General features: G+C 40.2%; 1 protein-coding gene across 5 annotated transcripts in view; it reads right to left on the bottom strand.

Annotated features, from left to right (window-relative positions):
• Nucleotides 1-749: 749 nt before the first annotated feature.
• The window catches only part of usp19 (ubiquitin specific peptidase 19), a 32,216-nt gene continuing 13,846 nt past the window's right edge, over nt 750-19,119 (bottom strand). Inside the window, exons 6-26 of one of the 5 annotated variants that reach the window (XM_042410476.1) lie at nt 17,379-17,754; nt 16,609-16,765; nt 16,429-16,500; nt 16,042-16,157; nt 14,920-15,158; nt 14,567-14,759; nt 13,587-13,720; nt 13,231-13,389; nt 12,913-13,023; nt 12,654-12,764; nt 12,440-12,541; nt 12,206-12,346; nt 11,985-12,103; nt 11,678-11,821; nt 10,394-10,785; nt 10,198-10,308; nt 9,690-9,906; nt 8,024-8,176; nt 7,701-7,867; nt 7,378-7,553; nt 750-2,049 (exon numbers count right to left, since the gene is read on the bottom strand). In XM_042410476.1, coding sequence (XP_042266410.1) covers nt 1,909-2,049; nt 7,378-7,553; nt 7,701-7,867; nt 8,024-8,176; nt 9,690-9,906; nt 10,198-10,308; nt 10,394-10,785; nt 11,678-11,821; nt 11,985-12,103; nt 12,206-12,346; nt 12,440-12,541; nt 12,654-12,764; nt 12,913-13,023; nt 13,231-13,389; nt 13,587-13,720; nt 14,567-14,759; nt 14,920-15,158; nt 16,042-16,157; nt 16,429-16,500; nt 16,609-16,765; nt 17,379-17,754 — 3,531 coding nt within the window. In that variant the 3' untranslated portion in view covers nt 750-1,908. Of the gene's footprint in view, nt 2,050-2,141; nt 4,798-7,377; nt 7,554-7,700; nt 7,868-8,023; nt 8,177-9,689; nt 9,907-10,197; nt 10,309-10,393; nt 10,786-11,677; nt 11,822-11,984; nt 12,104-12,205; nt 12,347-12,439; nt 12,542-12,653; nt 12,765-12,912; nt 13,024-13,230; nt 13,390-13,586; nt 13,721-14,566; nt 14,760-14,919; nt 15,159-16,041; nt 16,158-16,428; nt 16,501-16,608; nt 16,766-17,378; nt 17,755-19,119 lie in introns of those variants that run through there. The other 4 variants (XM_042410477.1, XM_042410473.1, XM_042410475.1 and 1 more) reach the window with 4 other exon arrangements.

Raw genomic sequence — 19,119 nt, 5'->3', positions numbered from 1 at the left:
TAATTAAGCCAGTCTAAGTTTAATCTGCCGCAGAAACCAACCACCAAGTTTTTTATTTGGAATATGCACAATGTAAGCCTTATTTAAATTTAAATATTACAGATATTAAAAACTACACTTTGACACAACACCACTCAAGTCAAGGCTGGTGTTACTTTATTCTATACTCTGTCTGTGGCACTGAATCCCAAGCCCAAAGGTTCCTACTCATGTCATAATTCTTTACAAACAGATGACAAATATATAGTTTGATTTTTTAAAAGGCAAAACAACTAGGCAGCATACTTTTTAGCAAACATAACTAAAACAGGAGTACAGTATGTAGTGGAGAATATTTTTAGCAGCGGATTAATACACATTTGGCTCATTCAGTCATTGTTGATTTTTGTCTTCTCATGGGATTTGTTGACAATAAAAATATAAAGAAAATTATTTTAGTTTTTATTGTTCTTAAACGGTGGCATACAACCAAAAAAAAAAATTTTAAAAATCAAATTACCACTAACCAACCGCCAGTGACTCTTGGACGTTTGGGGCCTTAGGGCAGTTGCCTGCTTGCCTGGTTGGTAATCAAGCATTTCCTGATCAGCTGCAATTTTTGAAAAACCTGTGTAGGCCTAACACATGACTCCAACAGTTTTGGCTCATAGTACTTCTATACAATCCACAGAAAAAAGCTGGCATGCATCTTTTTACCAAACTGCTGCAAAAATAGTTTATCCTGTTCAATAAATTGTAAAACACTGATGTCAGCGATTCTCAAAATTGTTTTTATTTATATTAACCATTAATATGTATCCACAGCAGCATTCTTAATGATCCCCACTTTATATATGCAGTTTATTACAAAGGAGGGGAGGGGTGAGACTGGACAACTCACGCAAAACAAAAATAATGAAATGTAGCAAAGATTCAGGGAGAGGGGGTATTTAACAGGGGCTGTGGTTACAGCCTGTATGAACATGCAGTCATGCACATTTCAGTTTATACTGAAGCCTTTGACGATTGCATCCACAGGATCGAATATCTAAACAAGTACAAAAAAAATGTACGCTAAAGAAACAGAAGCCAAATGAAGTTTATAAAGCGACAAAAGAGAAAAAGCCTGTGCCCTCTGTATTAAAAAAATCTCATCTGACATTTTTTTTCAGTTGCTACAATTCCAACCCAAGTTACTGAATACCTGCCACAAAAAAAACAACAAAAACAACAACAAAAAAAAAACAGGCAATACCTCAAAAAACACAAAGAAAAAAGAAAAGATTTACACACATTACAACAATCTTCACTCAAACTCCCCAAATTTACCCTAATAATTGACCGCAGCATGCTCAATAAAGAGAATGTTAGCCAGGTCTGGTCAAGGTTAGCAGTGAGGTTTTTAGCTTGAAACCAGACCACAAGGTGCGTTGAAGCCTGGCTGACACATCACTCAACTCGGTTTAGGCGGTTGAGGATAAACTCCTTTAGCAGCAGCTTACCATGAGCTGCTAACAGGAGCTCTGAGATTATGTGTGTGTCACTATATGCACTGAGTGAATAGAACTACATATACAGCTTGTTAAGTCTTTATCCATGGGTAAGTAGATTTATGTGAGTATATCAATGATGTGTGTGTGTCTAGTTAGTACTGAGTACACATCTATATGTGCGTCTGAAGGTCTTTCACAAGTGAGTGCAGTCAATTCCCCAAAGACCACCTCCAGATCTCCTAACATTGCACCATTATTCTGACACATGAGTCAGATGTCTATGTGATTAATGAGCACTGATGTGTCTTTTAGCTGAGCAGCAGCTTCTAGCTACTGAACTACATCTTCCTTGTGGAGTTGTTGGTCAGTTCACATCCACCTGGGACCTCCCTGTGTCACCAGCTCTGATCAGAATTCTCTTCAGTCCTCGTCGTAACTAGTCCACCTCCTCCATGTTGCTGTAGGATGGCGCAGCGCACTCTCCGGAGTGGGCGAAGAGGTCAGAGGGCACCTCTGGGGTCAACGTAGGTGGCCCTTCAGGATCCAGGTCGGTCCCAAATAGTGACTGGCTAGAGGCCTGTAAAATAAACCAGTGTTGACAATAAATCATGCTGGTTTAGTTATCGAGGAGATTTCATGGTGAGGATGTAAAATAATGCACATAAAGACTCTAAATAGATGGACATTTTATTTCCAAAAGGAGTACAACGCTTTATATATTAGAAAGCAGCATTTTGTGGAGGCATCTAGATACATTATTGCAGGGAAATTAATAGGTTATGATTTTCTTCTTAATACAGTACTTGCAACAAGTATATTACAGATACAGACCTTCAGTATTTTCCTCACAAAATACAGGTCATGATTATACTTTCCAATTTACATTTCATAGCTGACTACACAGTTTCATCTTCAGTCAGGTCCATTTCAATCAAGTCAATTTAAGGAAAACTCAACAGCATTTTGATGTTAAAACAAGTGCAGTTTGTGCTGAAACTCTCTTAAGTTGAACTTCAACTGTCAAGACGAGTTTTTCTGTTGATCAGACTGCACTGCTCTTTTTATCACCTGCAAGGAGATTTCATATTTGCAAGTTCTTCACAAAACTCTTCAAAGTAGTGCATGTTGAACACAAGCGATACTTAATACAGATTTTTTAAACTAGACTCACTTCAGCATTGCATATACCTGAATCAAGTGTACACAGTCTGTTGATGCACTCAGCTATGCCGAGCATTTAAGGCAAACAGGCTGCTCTGCATTGCCTTGACACCAGAAGAGCACTGGGATTTCCCTGAGACCCACATTTACACACACACTCACAGCCCCTGCAGCAGCAGAGGAAAGAATTGATAGATGGACAAGTTTGGAGTTGCACAAAGTGTAGAAGACCTTAAAAAGACAGTTAAAAAACAATTCATAATTTAACTTCTAATCATTATACAATAAAATCATACAGAATTTTAAAGTTCTTGTATGTAATAAATAAAGAATATCTTGTGGGCTTTTCATATTAAAACAAATAAACAAAGTAGCTGAGTATTTCACAGAGACAAGATAGTAACTGTATTAGTTCAATATTTAGGTCAAATTGAATGTTTAAGAGCTTCAAAACTGCCATAATCAAAAACTCTGGTGCTTTCCACTCTAAACAATGCAACATATTTAAACACATCATTACATTCAGAGGTGGACGGTAATTCCTTAGTTATAAATCACAAACCCCTAGTTTAACTTGGCTGTGACAAGACTCCATTATCAGTAATCTTTGTCGGATTTTGAAAAGACAGAGAAACACGTCTTCGTTTACTACAATTCATCCTGAGAATTTTAAACCCTCACCTAGCTATGGCTTAAAAATGTTAAATAAGAAATTTACACAGACTTTGACAGTCATTTCAATAAAATAAAATTAAAAAAAACACAAATATTGGAGGAAAAAAACTGAATTACATAAAGCAAAACACCAAAGTAAACCACATTACATATTGCTGAAAGAGGCCATACAACTGGCTGGAAAGAAAATGACTATTTTAAATCAATGTGTGTTCAATTACTAGACATGAAAAAGGCAACAGCGACTGGTCGCACAAAAACATATAAGGTTCTTTCTCTTTCATGACATAAAATTTAAAATGCATCACTGTTGAACTGCCTCTTCTTCTCACATATACTCTTAAGAGTGTAGTGCAATAAATAGCATCATCTGTAGCTCTAGAGCAAGTTTCTGTTTGTACTCAAATCTTCATTTTTTCATAAAATGTTTATTATCAGCATATAAGCATTTGCTATTGTTACTACACAACTATATAGCATATTTGACATAAATCTCGACTAAAGGTCCACTTATTAGCTTTTTTTCTGGAACTTTCAACCATATCTGGTGGTTTTCCTGGTTCTTGAGTCAAGTTTGTTTTTGTCAAACTACTGTTTCAAGGTCAAGTATGAACTATTATGCAGGATTAAGCGTTACTGTGGGTGATTAAGGCTGTCCCGGGATTAAGGCTGTCCCAGGAGTTGAAGATCAATGGATGACTCACTCAATTGTCAAAAATGTGATACTAAAAGCTTCAAACTTGTTGGCAAGCACAAACACACACTGGAGTCAATAGAATGCATAGAGGTAATGTAGTGAATAATTCACATTCAGTTTACTAGTACTGTGTGCTGATCCCAAGCACTCTCCTGTAGCTTTAACTGCAAGTTTCAGGGTAAGAGTTAAGATTCAGGACATATGATGACAGGGATATTTTTGTTGTCAATTAATAACTGCATATGCAATCACTCATTCTACCTGGGCCCTAAGTGTTTTTAACTTGTGAAATAGTGTCAGAAATATTTTAGAGGATCAATTGGTGTAAGCTTTAACTGTTGTAGAGTTGTGTAGCGTGGAGAACCATTTTAAATTTTGAAGATCGATGGATGACTCACTCAAATGGAGTGTGTTACCTTATGTATCAAAACTCTAATTGCCTTTTCCCTAGTTTCATGACCTCTCCTTGTTTGATTATCACCCAAGAAGTTGCCGAGCAGCCACTGCTCATGTCCAGTTGGATTTGTAAAGTAGAGGGTACACCAAATTGACGAACAGAGCAAATGCAGCTGCCAGGGTGCCCAGAAGAAAATATCGCATACAGTCGTCATCGGGATAATCTGACATCCTCCGCCAGCGGTGGCACTGCATCGGCCCTTCAGCTCTGTCTTCGTCTTCCTCCTCCCTGTTCCTCAACGTTTGGCGCCTCCGCTGCCCAGAGCGGAACAGTCCACAGGGGCCTTCGTAGAAGCCCTCTTCTTCTTCCTCCAGTTCCCGCCATATTAGAGAGGCCTGCGATTGGCGGAAACCGGTGTCAGCTTCTGGGAAAAAGCGTGGTCTAACAAATACTATGATTACAATAAGAGATATTTATCTGATCTAGCTCAGTTTCAAATCAACCGTGATGATTACAGAGCTAGAGACCTGCCTTCTTAATTCATAGTTTAGGGACAAAATGGGACAGTTTGAGGTAGGGATGCACGATATTGTATTTTTTGCCGATATCCGATATACCAATATAAATAAATGGACCTGACTGAAGATGAAACAACTCATTGTGGCCGATTACCGATACCAATACCAATATATGCACATATTTTTTTTCCAGCTGGCTGAGGAGACTATTATGCAGGCAAGCATAGATTGTACTAAGTATGATCAAGACAGACAACATATGAAGGAAGAACTTAGGAAGACTGGAGTTCAGAAGCTCAGTATTAAAACTTAAATGAACCTGCCAAGTGGGTGGAGCAGTAGAGTTTTCTGTGCGTCCATTGAGGGATGCACAGTCAGGAGGCAGAGGGGAAGGTGACATATCGGCCTCTCATAATCGGCAGAATTCGCCAATGCCGATATTTCATTTTAGAGCTTTAATCGGCCGATACCAATGACGTGCCGATAATATCGTACATCCCTAGTTTAAGGGGCTTGTTTTCAGAAATCACATGCGGAAGAAATTCATATGCAGAGACAAACACAGACGCACAAGAACATCTTCACTGTGCTCAGCAAGCTGAGTACATGTTGACTTAAAAGGTAACCAATGTGAAAAATGCTCACTTTATAAACACAACAGCATTTATTCATTTCTGTAGACAGGGAAAGATCTCATCTGGATACAGACATTAAATTGTACCTTTTGAGTTGCAAGAGTCAGAAAGTACAGACATCAAGAGTAAAAGAAATCATGCACTGTAATTTGTCCGACCAATGAACTTCTCTACTTTATATGACTTAGCATTCATGTTCAAGAGCATTCACGGGTCTCTGCCAGCCTCATCAGCCGGGATCCACATGTTAACTGTTTGTCATTTGTATTAGGCTTGAGTGGTATCTATTTTTTCATACCTTCCTGACAATTCACCGGGGTATACAGTATATGATGGTATTTGTGTAAAAAAAGCTGCTGGTGATATAAGTCATTATAGAATGTATGACATTGTCTTGTCTACAGTGCTGTATGTCTAATATGCAATTAGCCTACTTAGAGAAGTGTTGGTGGGTTTAAATACTTATGGCCAATTGAATAATGAATAGATAGGAAATAAATGCCTTTCTTCCATAGACTCTTGCTGGAGGACCCAGTGACACTTGTTGCCATGTCAGATGCGACACATCAGTGGGCTGAACGAAGATGATGTGCAGGTGGTGGTGGTGGCAGACTAGCAGTTGAATAAAATCATGTGGCTAATAAACTGCTTTTGTAGTTGGAAGAAGTAATTTCAAGATTAAGTTATCTGGCAATATATTCATAATTCCATACCACTCGCAGTTGCCATCTTTCTCAGTTCAGCTGCCTGTTCCACGAGTAGAGACTGACCTCTGGTGGCATAAGCTGTGCACTACAATACATCACCTCCGTATCAGTTTAATAGAAAGAGGAGCGCTGGTATTGAAAATCATACCTTCGGGATTTCTAAATACCCTGGTATACTGTACTGCCTTGATACCGCCCAAGCTTAATTTGTATCTAATCAACAGTAAGTCAGCCACCAGCTCTGAAATACCAACACTGTGGTTTTCTGTTTGATTATAAGTCAATTTTAACACCAAACAGAAATCCTTATATATGATTAAGAAGAAACATTACAATCTCCCTTAGCTACTGAATGTCACAAGATGCTAATGCTGCAGCTGAACTTTGTTGGGTAGAGATTAACAGAACATCTCAGTGATGGATCTATCCATTATGAACCCACTGGGCCATAGTTATTAAGCATCTCACAGTACCAGCTCTTGTCAAGACTAATTGAAAAGCACTTGTACTCTGAGACTCTTAACACACAGGCTTTTGTCACAGGACTTCTAATTCCTGATTAGTGCCTGATGCATTTGTCAATTTTCTCCAGCCACAGGAACAGTAAAATTCAAGTATTTGAAGTATTTGTTGCATTCAAATATACAGTATACTTCATATGCTCACAACTCTCAATGTCTGGTGAAGTATTTGGATTCATTTCTCAATATAGCAAGTACAAACTGATTCTAGATCAGGTAGGATAAACACATGAAACACCCTCATCATAATGGGATGTATCTACAAGGAACTTCTCATTTTTTTAATTGTCAATTTTCACTGGTGAGCATCACATGCTGTATTTCCCAGAACACTTACTATTAAATTTACATCCTTTATATACTAAACATTTAACCTGTGACTACACTGCAATACTTTATACTTGCATTTCTTTTAGTTTATTTCACCTTTAACCTGTTAAACTGGGTACTGATCACCAGAATGGTTGTGTTTGGAAGAATAATGTAAGCTTTTGTAAAATGTGACGTAGCCAAAGGCTACAATAAAAGATAAACCTTGGCTAACACATTCGAATGACACAGGCCTCTGGTCTCTTATTGGTGTGGCGCCCTCACCTGGCTGGCAGTAGCTCCTGTGGCAGTGGGCGACTCAGCTCCGACAGGCCTGAGGAACCGTGGTGGCCTCTCCACGGGGGAGTTTCGCCGTCGATAGAACAGGACATAGGCGTAGCGTGTCACCACCTGGCTCTCCTCCACCATTGTCACAGTGCTGTCATCAAACAAACGCCAGCCTGTTTGGGGAAGAATAGAAGAGGAAGGAAGAGGTTGGAAACAGGGTGGTATAACAGAGCAACAGAAAAAAGGCAGGATGGACCACTTGTCAGAAAAACTAACAGTTATATGAAGGTGGGAATAAACCTCACTGACTGTAGACTCACCAACATCACTGCGCTGGCTGTTCTTATCACTTGGCAGGCGAGCGTAAGCTGTGTAGTGGCCTCCTATCATTCCCCCGTAGTGGTTGATGACTGCATACAAGTCGTAGATGGGGGGATGTTGCATCTCATCCTTCTGGCCAATACAGAACTTACTCAGATCCAGATTCCTAAAGGACAAGAGAATAGTAGAGGCTATGCTGTAAGTACTACATGAGGATTTAATCAGTAAAGACATGTTATGCCTGTGTGCGTTTTTACTAAAATATATAAATATAATGAATAAAAATGAATGTTTGATGGATATATTACTTTTGAGCATTTACCTAACAGGGAAGTCAACCATGTCATTTATCTTGTCCCTCCAGATGAAACTCCTGAAGGAGAAGCGTTTGAGCTGGATGATCAAAACGTTGGGCAGACGCCACAGCAGCAGTTGCTTGGAGGCCTCGCGGTGTTGCTGGCACTTTGGACAGTACCTTTAAAAACAGAGGGCAGATATAGACCATTGCTCTACAAGAGGCAAACAAACAATCAAGTAATAACATCTTCAGTCGGTTCAGGTTGAAAATGATCTAAATTACTGAAAATTTAAATCTCTAGTAAACATAAAGTGAGAACTGACTTTTCAGTGAAGCAGGAGACATCCTGCAGTTAAACTTTTGAAAACAACATCAATTATTACTTAAAGCCATTTAGTTTTTTCTTTGTTGAGTGAGTTTTATGCTACTCAACTCCAAGTGACCCAGTCCTTATGAACAAAAGTCATACTGACTAAATTTAAATTTGCCATGAAGTTAGAAACTTAAAGGACAACTAAAACTTAATCTCATTGAAGTGCATGTTATCTTTACCAAGCATTAAGGCTGTGCAATATGACGATGTATATCATGTGACAATAGAAAAACATCTACCGTTTCATATTATGCTCTATTGTTTATTTTGTTGTGTCGCATCACACTCTTTACAGCAATATTTTTTATCATTTAGAGTCTGTCCATCTTTTGCACATATTACATTGATAAATTACTCTTCTTAGCTTTTTACTTGCAAAGCTTTTATTGTACTTATAGAAACGCAATGAGTGTAGACCAGACCAGAAACCATTTATTCATTGAATTTACAGAAAATGTGCTATATTGTTATATGTATCATTATCGAGATATAAAATGACCTATATCATGATATGAGACTTTGGTCATATTGCACAACCCTACAAAGCATCGTCATACCAGTTTAACGAACATGTATATAGCTGAATATGTATAGAGTACACAGCTGAATATGAACAGCTGATACTTGTGGTCAATGGACAGAAAAATAAATTGCAAATATTGTGATAATCTATGATTTTTTTTTTTTGCAAAACTGACAAAAATCCTTTGCTTTTCCAATGTGAGAAACCTCTGCTTTTTTCTGTTTTATATCACTGTGATGTAATAGCTTTGGGTTTTGAACTGTAGCTTGGACAAAACAACATTTGATATTTATCACCTCGCGCAATGGGAAATTATAATGGCCATTTTCACAAATTAATAATATTTTATAGACTTAACGATTAATCAAGACAATAATTGGCAGATTCATAGATAATGAAAATACTCAGTAGTTTCAGCCTTAATATGAACATTAGTCCAGCCTGCAGTTTGCCCTCATTCAGTTATTCACACCTTTCCACCATGAGCAACTGCAAGCTATCAGAGGTCAACACAGTCTCTGTTTTGAGCTCTTTTCCTATTGTTTGTTCATATTATGTCCCACATAGGGAAGGACTGGACTACAGTCATTTTGTAGGACAACTGTTAGGAATTTTTGTATTATTATTTATGGACCAAGTTAATTTGGCCGTGCAAACTGGACTCTACTACGACCCTGGACAGTGAGAAATAAGTGCCAAGTAGACAGAAATATAAAGACAATGTTGCATAATTTGTGACAGGGCCAGTTCTTGAATGCACCTCCATTATCCAATCACAAAATAAGTATCCATACCATGCCTCCTCTGGAGCCAGCACCTCTGGCTTTGTGAAGAGGTTGAGGCACTGCTCCAGGGTAAAGTGTCCTGCTCTGGCTGTCTCACTCAGAGAGCCAGGGTCTTCCTCATACTCCAGCTCCTTGGAGCTCACCAGAACATATTCCTTCAGACGCTCGTTGTTTTTCCACACCAGCTCAAGGATCGTGTCTTCAGGAAGGTCCAACAACGGATCCTCTGCAGAGGAGGAAAAACAACATTGGTGTGTCAGACTTTATTTCTTAGTAAGCATTTCTTTACTAAGTATACACAGCAAAACAGCTAATAGCCTATCTAGATATAATATTGCAATATCATGCAAAAAAGCAACCTATATTCTTAAATGTTGCTCTAGAGTTACAGTAAATCAACACCTCTCTGACAGTTTCAACAAAACTGAACATTAAAAATGAACATGCAATTTTACAAAATCCACCAAATATGAAAATAGGACAACTAGAAGTCCAGCTAACAGAATGCTAATTGTACCTTTTTCATCCAGCCTCTGCTCCTTGTTGTTAGTGTCCAGCAGTGCAATGTAGAACTGACTGGCATGACCTGATGCTGATTCACTTGGATGCTGATACCCGGTTACTGCAGCTGGAAAGAGGCAGCAAGAAGGAGAAATAAGAGGATGTAGAGACAAAAAGTAACTGTGAGAGCAACACTGGAGTGTTCTTATCACCTTCTGGCCGCACCGACTTCTCACAGGACGTCTCTTTTTCAGCATGGGGGTCCAGAGAGAAGCAGGAGGTGGAGGAGATTGGCTCGGAGAATCCTGAGTCTGTTGTCCGCGTGGTGGAGAGTGAGGTCTGGGAGGAGGAGAGGGATTCTGACTCCCCAGAGTGGAGTGCTGAGGCCTGAGCACACTCTGCCTGGGATTCAGGGAGCGCCGAGTGAGTCTCCAGCTCCAAGTCACCTGCTGCCACAGTACTGCTTCCTCCCATGGCCTCATCCCCTGAGCCAGGGCCTTCAGGAGAGCCTGCTGCCATTGGGGGCAGGTCTCCCCGGCACTGGGATGTTTCGGGGGATGTCCTGCCTGACTGGAAAGGAGGCTGGAACACGTTGACGGAAAACCTGCAGAGAGAAACATTGGGGAGATTACATTAACGGTTCAAGTTATAACCTAGTATTGATCTGAAACATGAACTAATGCATACCAATTTAACTCTCTTGTATGTTTGTATTCTTACAAGAAACCATTCAATTTAACTCTCTTGTATGTTTGTATTCTTGGAGCAAAGGGCCTAAGTAGAAAGAAGATGTTTGTATTCTTATGAGTGGGCCCCTGTTCTGTTTACTGTGCATGCATGCATATACCAGTAATACTACTCCACTGATCTACAGGTGGCTGTAACACGCTAACAAACACAGCAATGTGCCAACAAATACAGGGAAGAAGAAGATTTAGCAAGTTAACATGAATGTAAACAATTCAGGTTTCAAAATGTTCAAATGTTTGGGGCAGCTGTAGCTCAGGAGGTAGAGCGGGTCGTCTGCTAATCGGAAGACTGGTGGTTTGATTCTCTCTGCTCCATGAGGAAGGAAACGCACTTAACATGTTTGTTAAGACCTCAAGGATACACACAATGTGTTTTACATTTTACTCAATGTAAACATAACTTTTGTTTGTGCATGTGTTTAATCTCTCTCCATGTGTGTTTAACTTTGTGCTGCTGCAGCTTCTACAGTTATCTGGCGGAATTCAATTCACATTTGTGTCACGTCGAAAGTTTTACAGAAATGTTCCTGGTTTCAATCTATTCAGATTCTGGCTGTGATTTTTAAATAAAATGACGCTGTGTCAAGCACTTGACATGAGACACAAGGCGGACACTTCTTCTTTGCTTTGACTCATCTTTTATATGAAGATGAGTCAAAGCAAATATCTTACTTAGCTGTAACAATGAAATGTGTGGGCAATGTAATATTTCTACATAATGATGAACAGCAGCGGCTTTCTGTGTACCTGGAGAAACCCTCTAGTAGCTGGGTGAGGCGGGCGTAGGACAGTCGGGACTCTGGCACACTGACCAGGAAGGGCAGACCCACATTCTCTGTGTTAGGTCGACACAGACCTTTGTGATTGGGCCAGTGGGTCCTCTGGCACACCCTGGGAAGGGGAGAACATGTGAGTTAATATGTTCATAAAAAAGTTATTACATTTAATTTGAGAACAAAATGTGTCTTATTAAAAAGCATTTTGCCACAACCAAACTCTTTCAAACAATTTTGATGTGTACATGGTTTAGACAGCATTTTCTAGCACAACTCACTGATTACAGTAGCCGACACGATAGCAGCGAGTGCACCGCTTCAGCTTGTCTTCCTCAGACACTGGAGGCTTCAGGCAGGCAGCACACTTTGAAATGGGGATGTTGGGGACCTGGAGTCTCTGTAGAGCAAATAGAGATAAAGAAAGCACTTTTAATATCTGTAAACACTGGAGTAAAATACATGTTCCAGAAATGTATAATCAGAACATGGTTTTTATTACCTGCTGCACTCGGAGCAGTACAACTCTCTCCTTAGCCAGGTCTTTGGAAAGCACCTCAAAGCAGAACAGCATGTCAGAGGGAGACACTGTGTCCAGGGAATGGGACAGCAGGAACATGCGCTGGAAGCGGTTCTTCCCCACCTGAGAGGGAAAAAAATAAGTCCAATATTCAGTGCAAATCTTATTAGAAATATCTGTCACTGTATGAAACCTTTAATATGCAAAATATCTAACCTCTGCCAGTCTGAGGTTCTCTGGTTTGACCCTCACACTCCTGGAGATGGATTCGAGGACTTCAGCAGTGCTGGAGTTCTCCTTGCTCACACTCACCAAAAACTGACACACACATACACAAAGAACATGCAAATGTGGCTCACTTGGAAGATATCTTTACATTTTCTCATATCATTAAACTGTTCAATGACAATGAAACCATTCAACATTTTACCTTGATGGGTTTTTTATGAGGTTCCTTAGCAAAGTAGAAAACTGACAGCACCTTTTGTTTCTGGGGCAGGGGGACGGGCAGGTAGAGGAAGGGGTCAAAGGTGATGGACACCTGAAGAAGACAGAGATGAAAAGGAGAGGAGTAAAGAGAAAGTGAAAGGAAGTAGGTTAGTCATCACTGAAGCAAGGCAAAAAATAAAAAGCATTTATTCAGCCATACTTTTAAGTAAAATATTTTGCGGAAAGCTATAGAATGTTACCTTGGAGCATGTAGGGCAGACGAGCTTGGATTTGAACTGGCCTTGGAAGAGGTCCACTATGAAAGAGTCGTTTCTCATCTTGTGCCTCTGCCATGCCTCCTCCGCCACCACCTGCACCAAGAGACAACAGACACCATCAGGAAAAGTTTGAAAAACACTGTAGTTGAAACAGAGTCGTGAGAGGTAGTTACATAATTGTTATTTCAGTAATAAATATCCCAAAAAGTTAGATTTTTTTTACTTTGTTTTTGTCATTTTTCACTAATCACACTTCCACAGCCCACTTCCAGATGCCTCAAAGTTAAGAATAACACCTACCTCATCCAGCCGACCATCAGAGTCCACTGTCTCGGTGTAAGGTTTATTCTGGATGCGGTTCAAGTCCTCGTGGAGCCCGTCCAGCAAGAAAGCCATGAATTCCTGGGCATCATGCTGGGCATAACCTGTAAATTGACTGGCTTTACTGGCCACAATTGCCTGTGAATTTAATGAAGAAAAGGAGAGAAGAGGGAAAAATACTGATCATATAGTCCTCGCTACATTTGGCATAAACAAGTTTCACCTAAATGAAGAGCGAATGTTAAATATTTGATCCATGGAGTCACTGACATTTAAACACTTTAGTTTTAGTACATATTCCACAAACAGAAAATCTCAGGCTGCTGCTTGTGTACCTTGAGTTTTGAGGGTTGGAAGGCATGATGTGTTCCTTTCCAAAGGGCCCTGAGCAGCACAGCAAAGCCAATAGCGAGCCTGCCTCCTGTTCCCAGCGGATTATTGCAGTTGATTTCTGCCTCAAATGCTCGATCTGCAGGGACATAGAACATACAGGCATGAGACTAATGGAACCAGGAGTCAATGACAGAAGACACAGGTGGATAAGCAGGGACACATGGAAAAACATTACAGTAGAACTTAACCAAAATGATCTAAGAATGATGTCATGTGGATTATTATGGAAACAAAAGCATTTAAAAAGTGACTAAAATACTTCAGTTACACCTTTCATTTGTTTTGAAAGACCTTTTTAAATGTACAGGGGCTCCTCCTTGTGTTTGCTAGTGGTTCTTGCTATACTAGATGTAAGAAATATATACTATAGCTCTTTGTATTTTTTGTATGTGATGTTTAGTTACACCTGCTATATCTCATCTTTACGATATTTATTTTCTATCAGCCTAAATATATCAGGTTTCATGTCCAAAGAAGTAGGTGACCTAGATTTTGCAGTAATTATTCCACAGTTTGAACTGCTTGAATTGCAGAAACTGAATCTGGCTTATGATGATAAAGCTAGTCAAACTCCTCGTTAAACTTGCCACTGTGGGCCAATTGGCACCACTTTTGTGTCCATGTTAGCAGTCCCTAGGACTATCTACAAGCAGAGGCAGCCAAGATAACCAGAATTAATATGGCAGCATTATCTGTGGATCCAAGCTCTAATGAAAACACACCCTGCTATATTCCCTATCAACTCAACAGGGGACTGTCTGGTAGCAGCATGAAACCATAACAGTGAAATAAATTACACATCTGGTCAACATTAAGAGCTTAACTAATTTGATCAACTTGGCATTACAATATCCAATACTAGTCTGGATTTATTTTATTAAGGGTCAGGCACAGACGCACTGTTCAAATACATTTTTTTTACCATGGAAGTAATCCCTGAGTTCTCTGGTGTTGGACAGGGACTGGATGACACTGTTCATGAAGCAGGTGTTACCAAGGTTGACCAATCCTGTAAAACCAGGCAGGCACACCTTCTTCTCCTCCTCTTCTTCATGGCGCTCATTGCTGGCCGGGGGTGCATGGGTCATGGGCTGTACCATGCAGGTAGGCTTAGGCTGAGACAGGAAACATACACACAACCAGTCTACAAATTAGACCAAGAGGATTTTCACCTTCACTTCTGTCTACCAGCTGTTAGACCATGTTTCTCACCCTGTACAGCACTTCCCAAAACTAAACATGATCAAACAACAAAACATCTGTTTTTCAACTCACCACCGTGACCGTGGGCTCTGGCTTGGTGATGGCAACGTGCTCAGAGACGGTGCGAGGAGCCACAGTATCCAGGCCGCCATCCTCCACTCTGGATGAGGCCTTGGGAGCCTTTGGCTTCTCCTCTCCAACCCTTGGAGGCTCGTCCTTGGCTGGGAGGCTGTGCTGGCTGCTGCCTGGCTGGCTTTTCTCCATGCAGGCAGGGCTGGAGGGCACAGCAACTTTGGCGCCACCCACTGCACCTTAAACAGAGGAGAATGCAGCTTGTGGTTAGAAGATGAAGGTCAAATAGGAGAGACTGTTAAGCACTGGATGTGAATAGTAATTACCTGTGGTGTGTCACATATAGCAATTTAACACCTTTTCATGAAGATGTCTTCTGTAAAATATTATTTAATTCCCATAATTTGGAATCATTAAATCAGATATTTAAACTCATTACTCTTTAGTTAATCTATATACTAGTGCTGATAGATCATATGGTTTCTGCTGACTTGTATGTAACTAAATGAAGACTGTCCCTATAATTATTTCCCAGTTCCATATTCTTTCAAGAAAACTCTCCGCAAAATTATTTGGAAATTAAGGACCTGTAAAATAAACCATAACTAAACCCTTCTCTACTCCTATTTTGAACCTCTTCATTTGCTCTCAATGTCATCAAGCACAGAGTCACACAATCTGCAGACCACAGGGCAGGGCAGACTGGCACCCATATCTAGAGTTCAAATTCCTGCCATTGAGAACTTCTCTGAAAGCACACATACATATGCCTCAGACACACACAGTAAAAAATAATGTAAACGGTAACAAGAGTATGACTTCTCATGCAAACTCATAAGTATACAGGCCACCTGTTTTTGTGAAGGAGAGTCCACACTGACATCAAACCTGCTCTTTGAGTACACTTACTATAGCTTTAAATAAATTATTTAAGTTTAAAAATATAGTTTTAATTTTCCTACAGGTGTATGTAATGTATGTTGATTTTAAGATCATGTGTTTTCATAACCATGTGCATCTCTTTACATTTATGATTGAGATTGAGGATGTCATTTCACCTCATGTGATAAAAACCTACATCTATAGCACATAATGTTAACAAGTAGAAGCCTGGCAGCAGACCTTGTGTGGCAGGGGCCTCCAGACCCCCCCAGCGCTGGCTGTGTCTCTTCTTTAAGGTGATGTCCAGTCGGGACGGGGTGAAGGAGTAGCTGCACTGTTCAGGCTGGATCAGGTTCCTAAAGCCAGGACAGAGAAACATGGACAGGTCAGAATGAAAGAATGAAGAATGATTTTAATACAACAAATGTTTTAAAGACATTTATAACTTTCCAATAATGTGAAGCAGGATAAATTGCCACTAAATAAATGTTTAACAACTCATATTTAGGCCAAGTATTTGAAACAACTAGAAACACATCGCCAGAAAACATGCAAATTCTGCTCTCTCCAACTGCCCGTTTAAACATTTTTAAAATGATACTACTGGTGACGAATGGCAACAGTTACCTGAGTTTGACTTGCCACTTGAAGACTGTGTTTGGTCCACAGTCTGAATGAAGCCGCAGAAAGTTAGTATCACTGTAAGAGGATAAAGGAAGATGCACAAAGATCTCAATCATTCACTTGTATGTTGAGTGCCAAAGTAGCATTACCATCCTTTAATTGTAGTATATTCATGTGCAGTACCTTGTCTGGAAGATGAGGGTGAAGTCCTGTTCCCTGAAGATGACCCTGGCTGTGTCCCTGCAGATCCCCTTCATGTAAACATTGACCACCATCAGGTCCGTACCCTTCTCATACGAATCGTTCTTCACAAACTGCAAGTTGACCATTGGCTCTGGGGCTGTAGGGAGTTATTGCAGGTCTCAACAAACACATTTAGCTGCTGAATAAATCAATGCTATGAAACAGAGAGCTACAAACCATGGCTGTGAATATAAAGCATTTTGTTATTGCTACATTTACCTACATATATTGTCTGTTCATAAATTGCATGTCAATCTGGGGGTGAAAAGATGCTTTATGCGCCCATAGGAAATGGTAAATGGTAAATGGACTGTACTTGTACAGCGCCTTTCTAGTCTTCCGACCACTCAAAGCGCTTTTACACTACGAATCACATTCACCCATTCACACACATTCATATGCTGAATGGGTACAGGGGCTACCATGCAAGGTCCCAACCTGCCCATCAAAGGACGACCCGCTCTACCTCCTGAGCAACAGCCGCCACAATGTGTGTGGATCCTCATCTACGGTAAAGATAAGCCATCTGGGATTTATAACCAGGGTGAAAATAAAATGTTTAGAGGTGCTGAATTTTGGGATGTACCCATTGTTTTTCCATCAAACTCTTGATCTCTTAGAGTCTTACAGTCAAACAATAAAAGATAACAAATATGTATAAGATAATCCAACCCTGAGACCCTCTGCATTGCAAAATCTTTTTGACTAACCTTCCTGTTGCTTCATTTCCAGGGGTGGCTCCTCTTTCGACTGGTCCCGCTTCTCCTCTCCATCACAGCTGCCCTGCCTCTGGGTTAGACCAGGTTCCACGGCAACAGCTAGTGCTGTGCTTGCCTCTCTTGATCCCAGCTGCTGGCTGATGAGAGCATCCTGCTCTGTTTCCTGCTCAACAGGCTTTTTCTCTGTCTCAGAGTCAGTTCTATCTCCCTGCCTTTCTGGAGAAGCCGAGTCCATTTTGTTGTTGAAGCTGACAGGTTTGAGGCAGTCACTGGTGCTAACGGGAGCTGCTGGTTGGCTTTCAATGCCGCGTGTAGTTGTTTCAGACCTGTGCTCAGTGTCTGCAGACTGCTTTTGCTTCTCTGCCTTCTGAATAAGAAAAGACACAATAAATTTTACATGATAATCTCCTGAGGATGTTCTGGATTGCACAGTACAAAGTGCAGAATTGAAGATTACCATTACCATTTATGTAATTCTAAGACATAATTCAAGGGCTAGGCGTTGATAAAGACACAGACTGCCCTTTATTTGAAGGAACCAGTTGCTTATTTGTTGTTTGAGGCTTCTAAGAGTTGGATTAGTGAATGACTGGTATTCAGGAAAATTTTGATATACTTGGGAGAATCTACATATTCCTCTGTATATAATGTACTGTATTTATATGTGGTCTTTCACAAACACTCAATGAATGTTTTTATTGAAGAATAGCACCATGCTAACAAGTCTCTGCTATGCAACACATTTCCTTTCCTATAACTTCTTCACAATAAAAGCTAGCTTGTTCATCAGTGGGAAGCTTTTAATGCGAAGCTGTAACTTAACACGGCTCTGATGTGGCTGACAGTGATCAAGAAACAGTAAAATAAGCCAGTACAAATAGGATCGTACAAGAGAAACTAAACAAGAGATTCAATTAGAAGCTACAGAAACATTTTTTTTCTTGAGTCTAGCAAGATGCAGCTTGTTTGAGGAGGGTCATCAAAGTGCCAGAACCACAGCAGACGCTGTGAGGACACCTCACTACACACACCAAGACACAGTCCAGTTATCTCTGTCTGATTTACTCCTCCTAGTCAGCCAAACTGTTCAAGAATAGCGACAGAGGTTTACCACCAACACAGAGTTCATTTGCAGAGACAGTAAGGTAGGGTGTTTGCTGTTCATAATAATGTTAAATGAAATTACAAGTCTCTTGCAAGCCCTAGGGAAACTTGAAAAGGTAAAGCCCACACAGGCCCGATGGTATTATTAGCTGTAGGGGTGTGCCATATCCTATGCTTTACGATAATACTGGAATAATTTTTAATAAGATAAAAAAAAAATCATTTTGTGAATATCCTGACTTGTTGATGTCATACCGTTATGCACAGCAACAACAAACATTGCTAAAAGTGAAAATAACATTGGTACCAGCCCCACAGTGGAGGAGTTAGTCCCAAAAAGAGGAGCGACTTCACCAGTGGGGAAGTGGTTTGGTTACCAAAGATCAATGTACAACAAACCACTGTAATACGTAAGCAGTGCAAGAAGACTAACAACAAAAGGGGGCAATACAACAAACTTATTTCACCACCTTCAGCAGAAGCACTTGGCTGAGTACAAGGAGAGCCAAAAATCCTGTCAGGAGTATATGTTTGTCATATTTTGAAGAATATCATTATTGCAGAAATACCTTGAAATATCATGATATTATTTTAGGGCCATATTGCCCACCCTAATTGGCTGTACTCT

The sequence above is a fragment of the Thunnus maccoyii genome, chromosome 4, assembly GCF_910596095.1.
Source record: "Thunnus maccoyii chromosome 4, fThuMac1.1, whole genome shotgun sequence".
Classification (NCBI taxonomy): domain Eukaryota; kingdom Metazoa; phylum Chordata; class Actinopteri; order Scombriformes; family Scombridae; genus Thunnus; species Thunnus maccoyii.
This window is presented reverse-complemented; position numbering and strand designations above follow the sequence as displayed.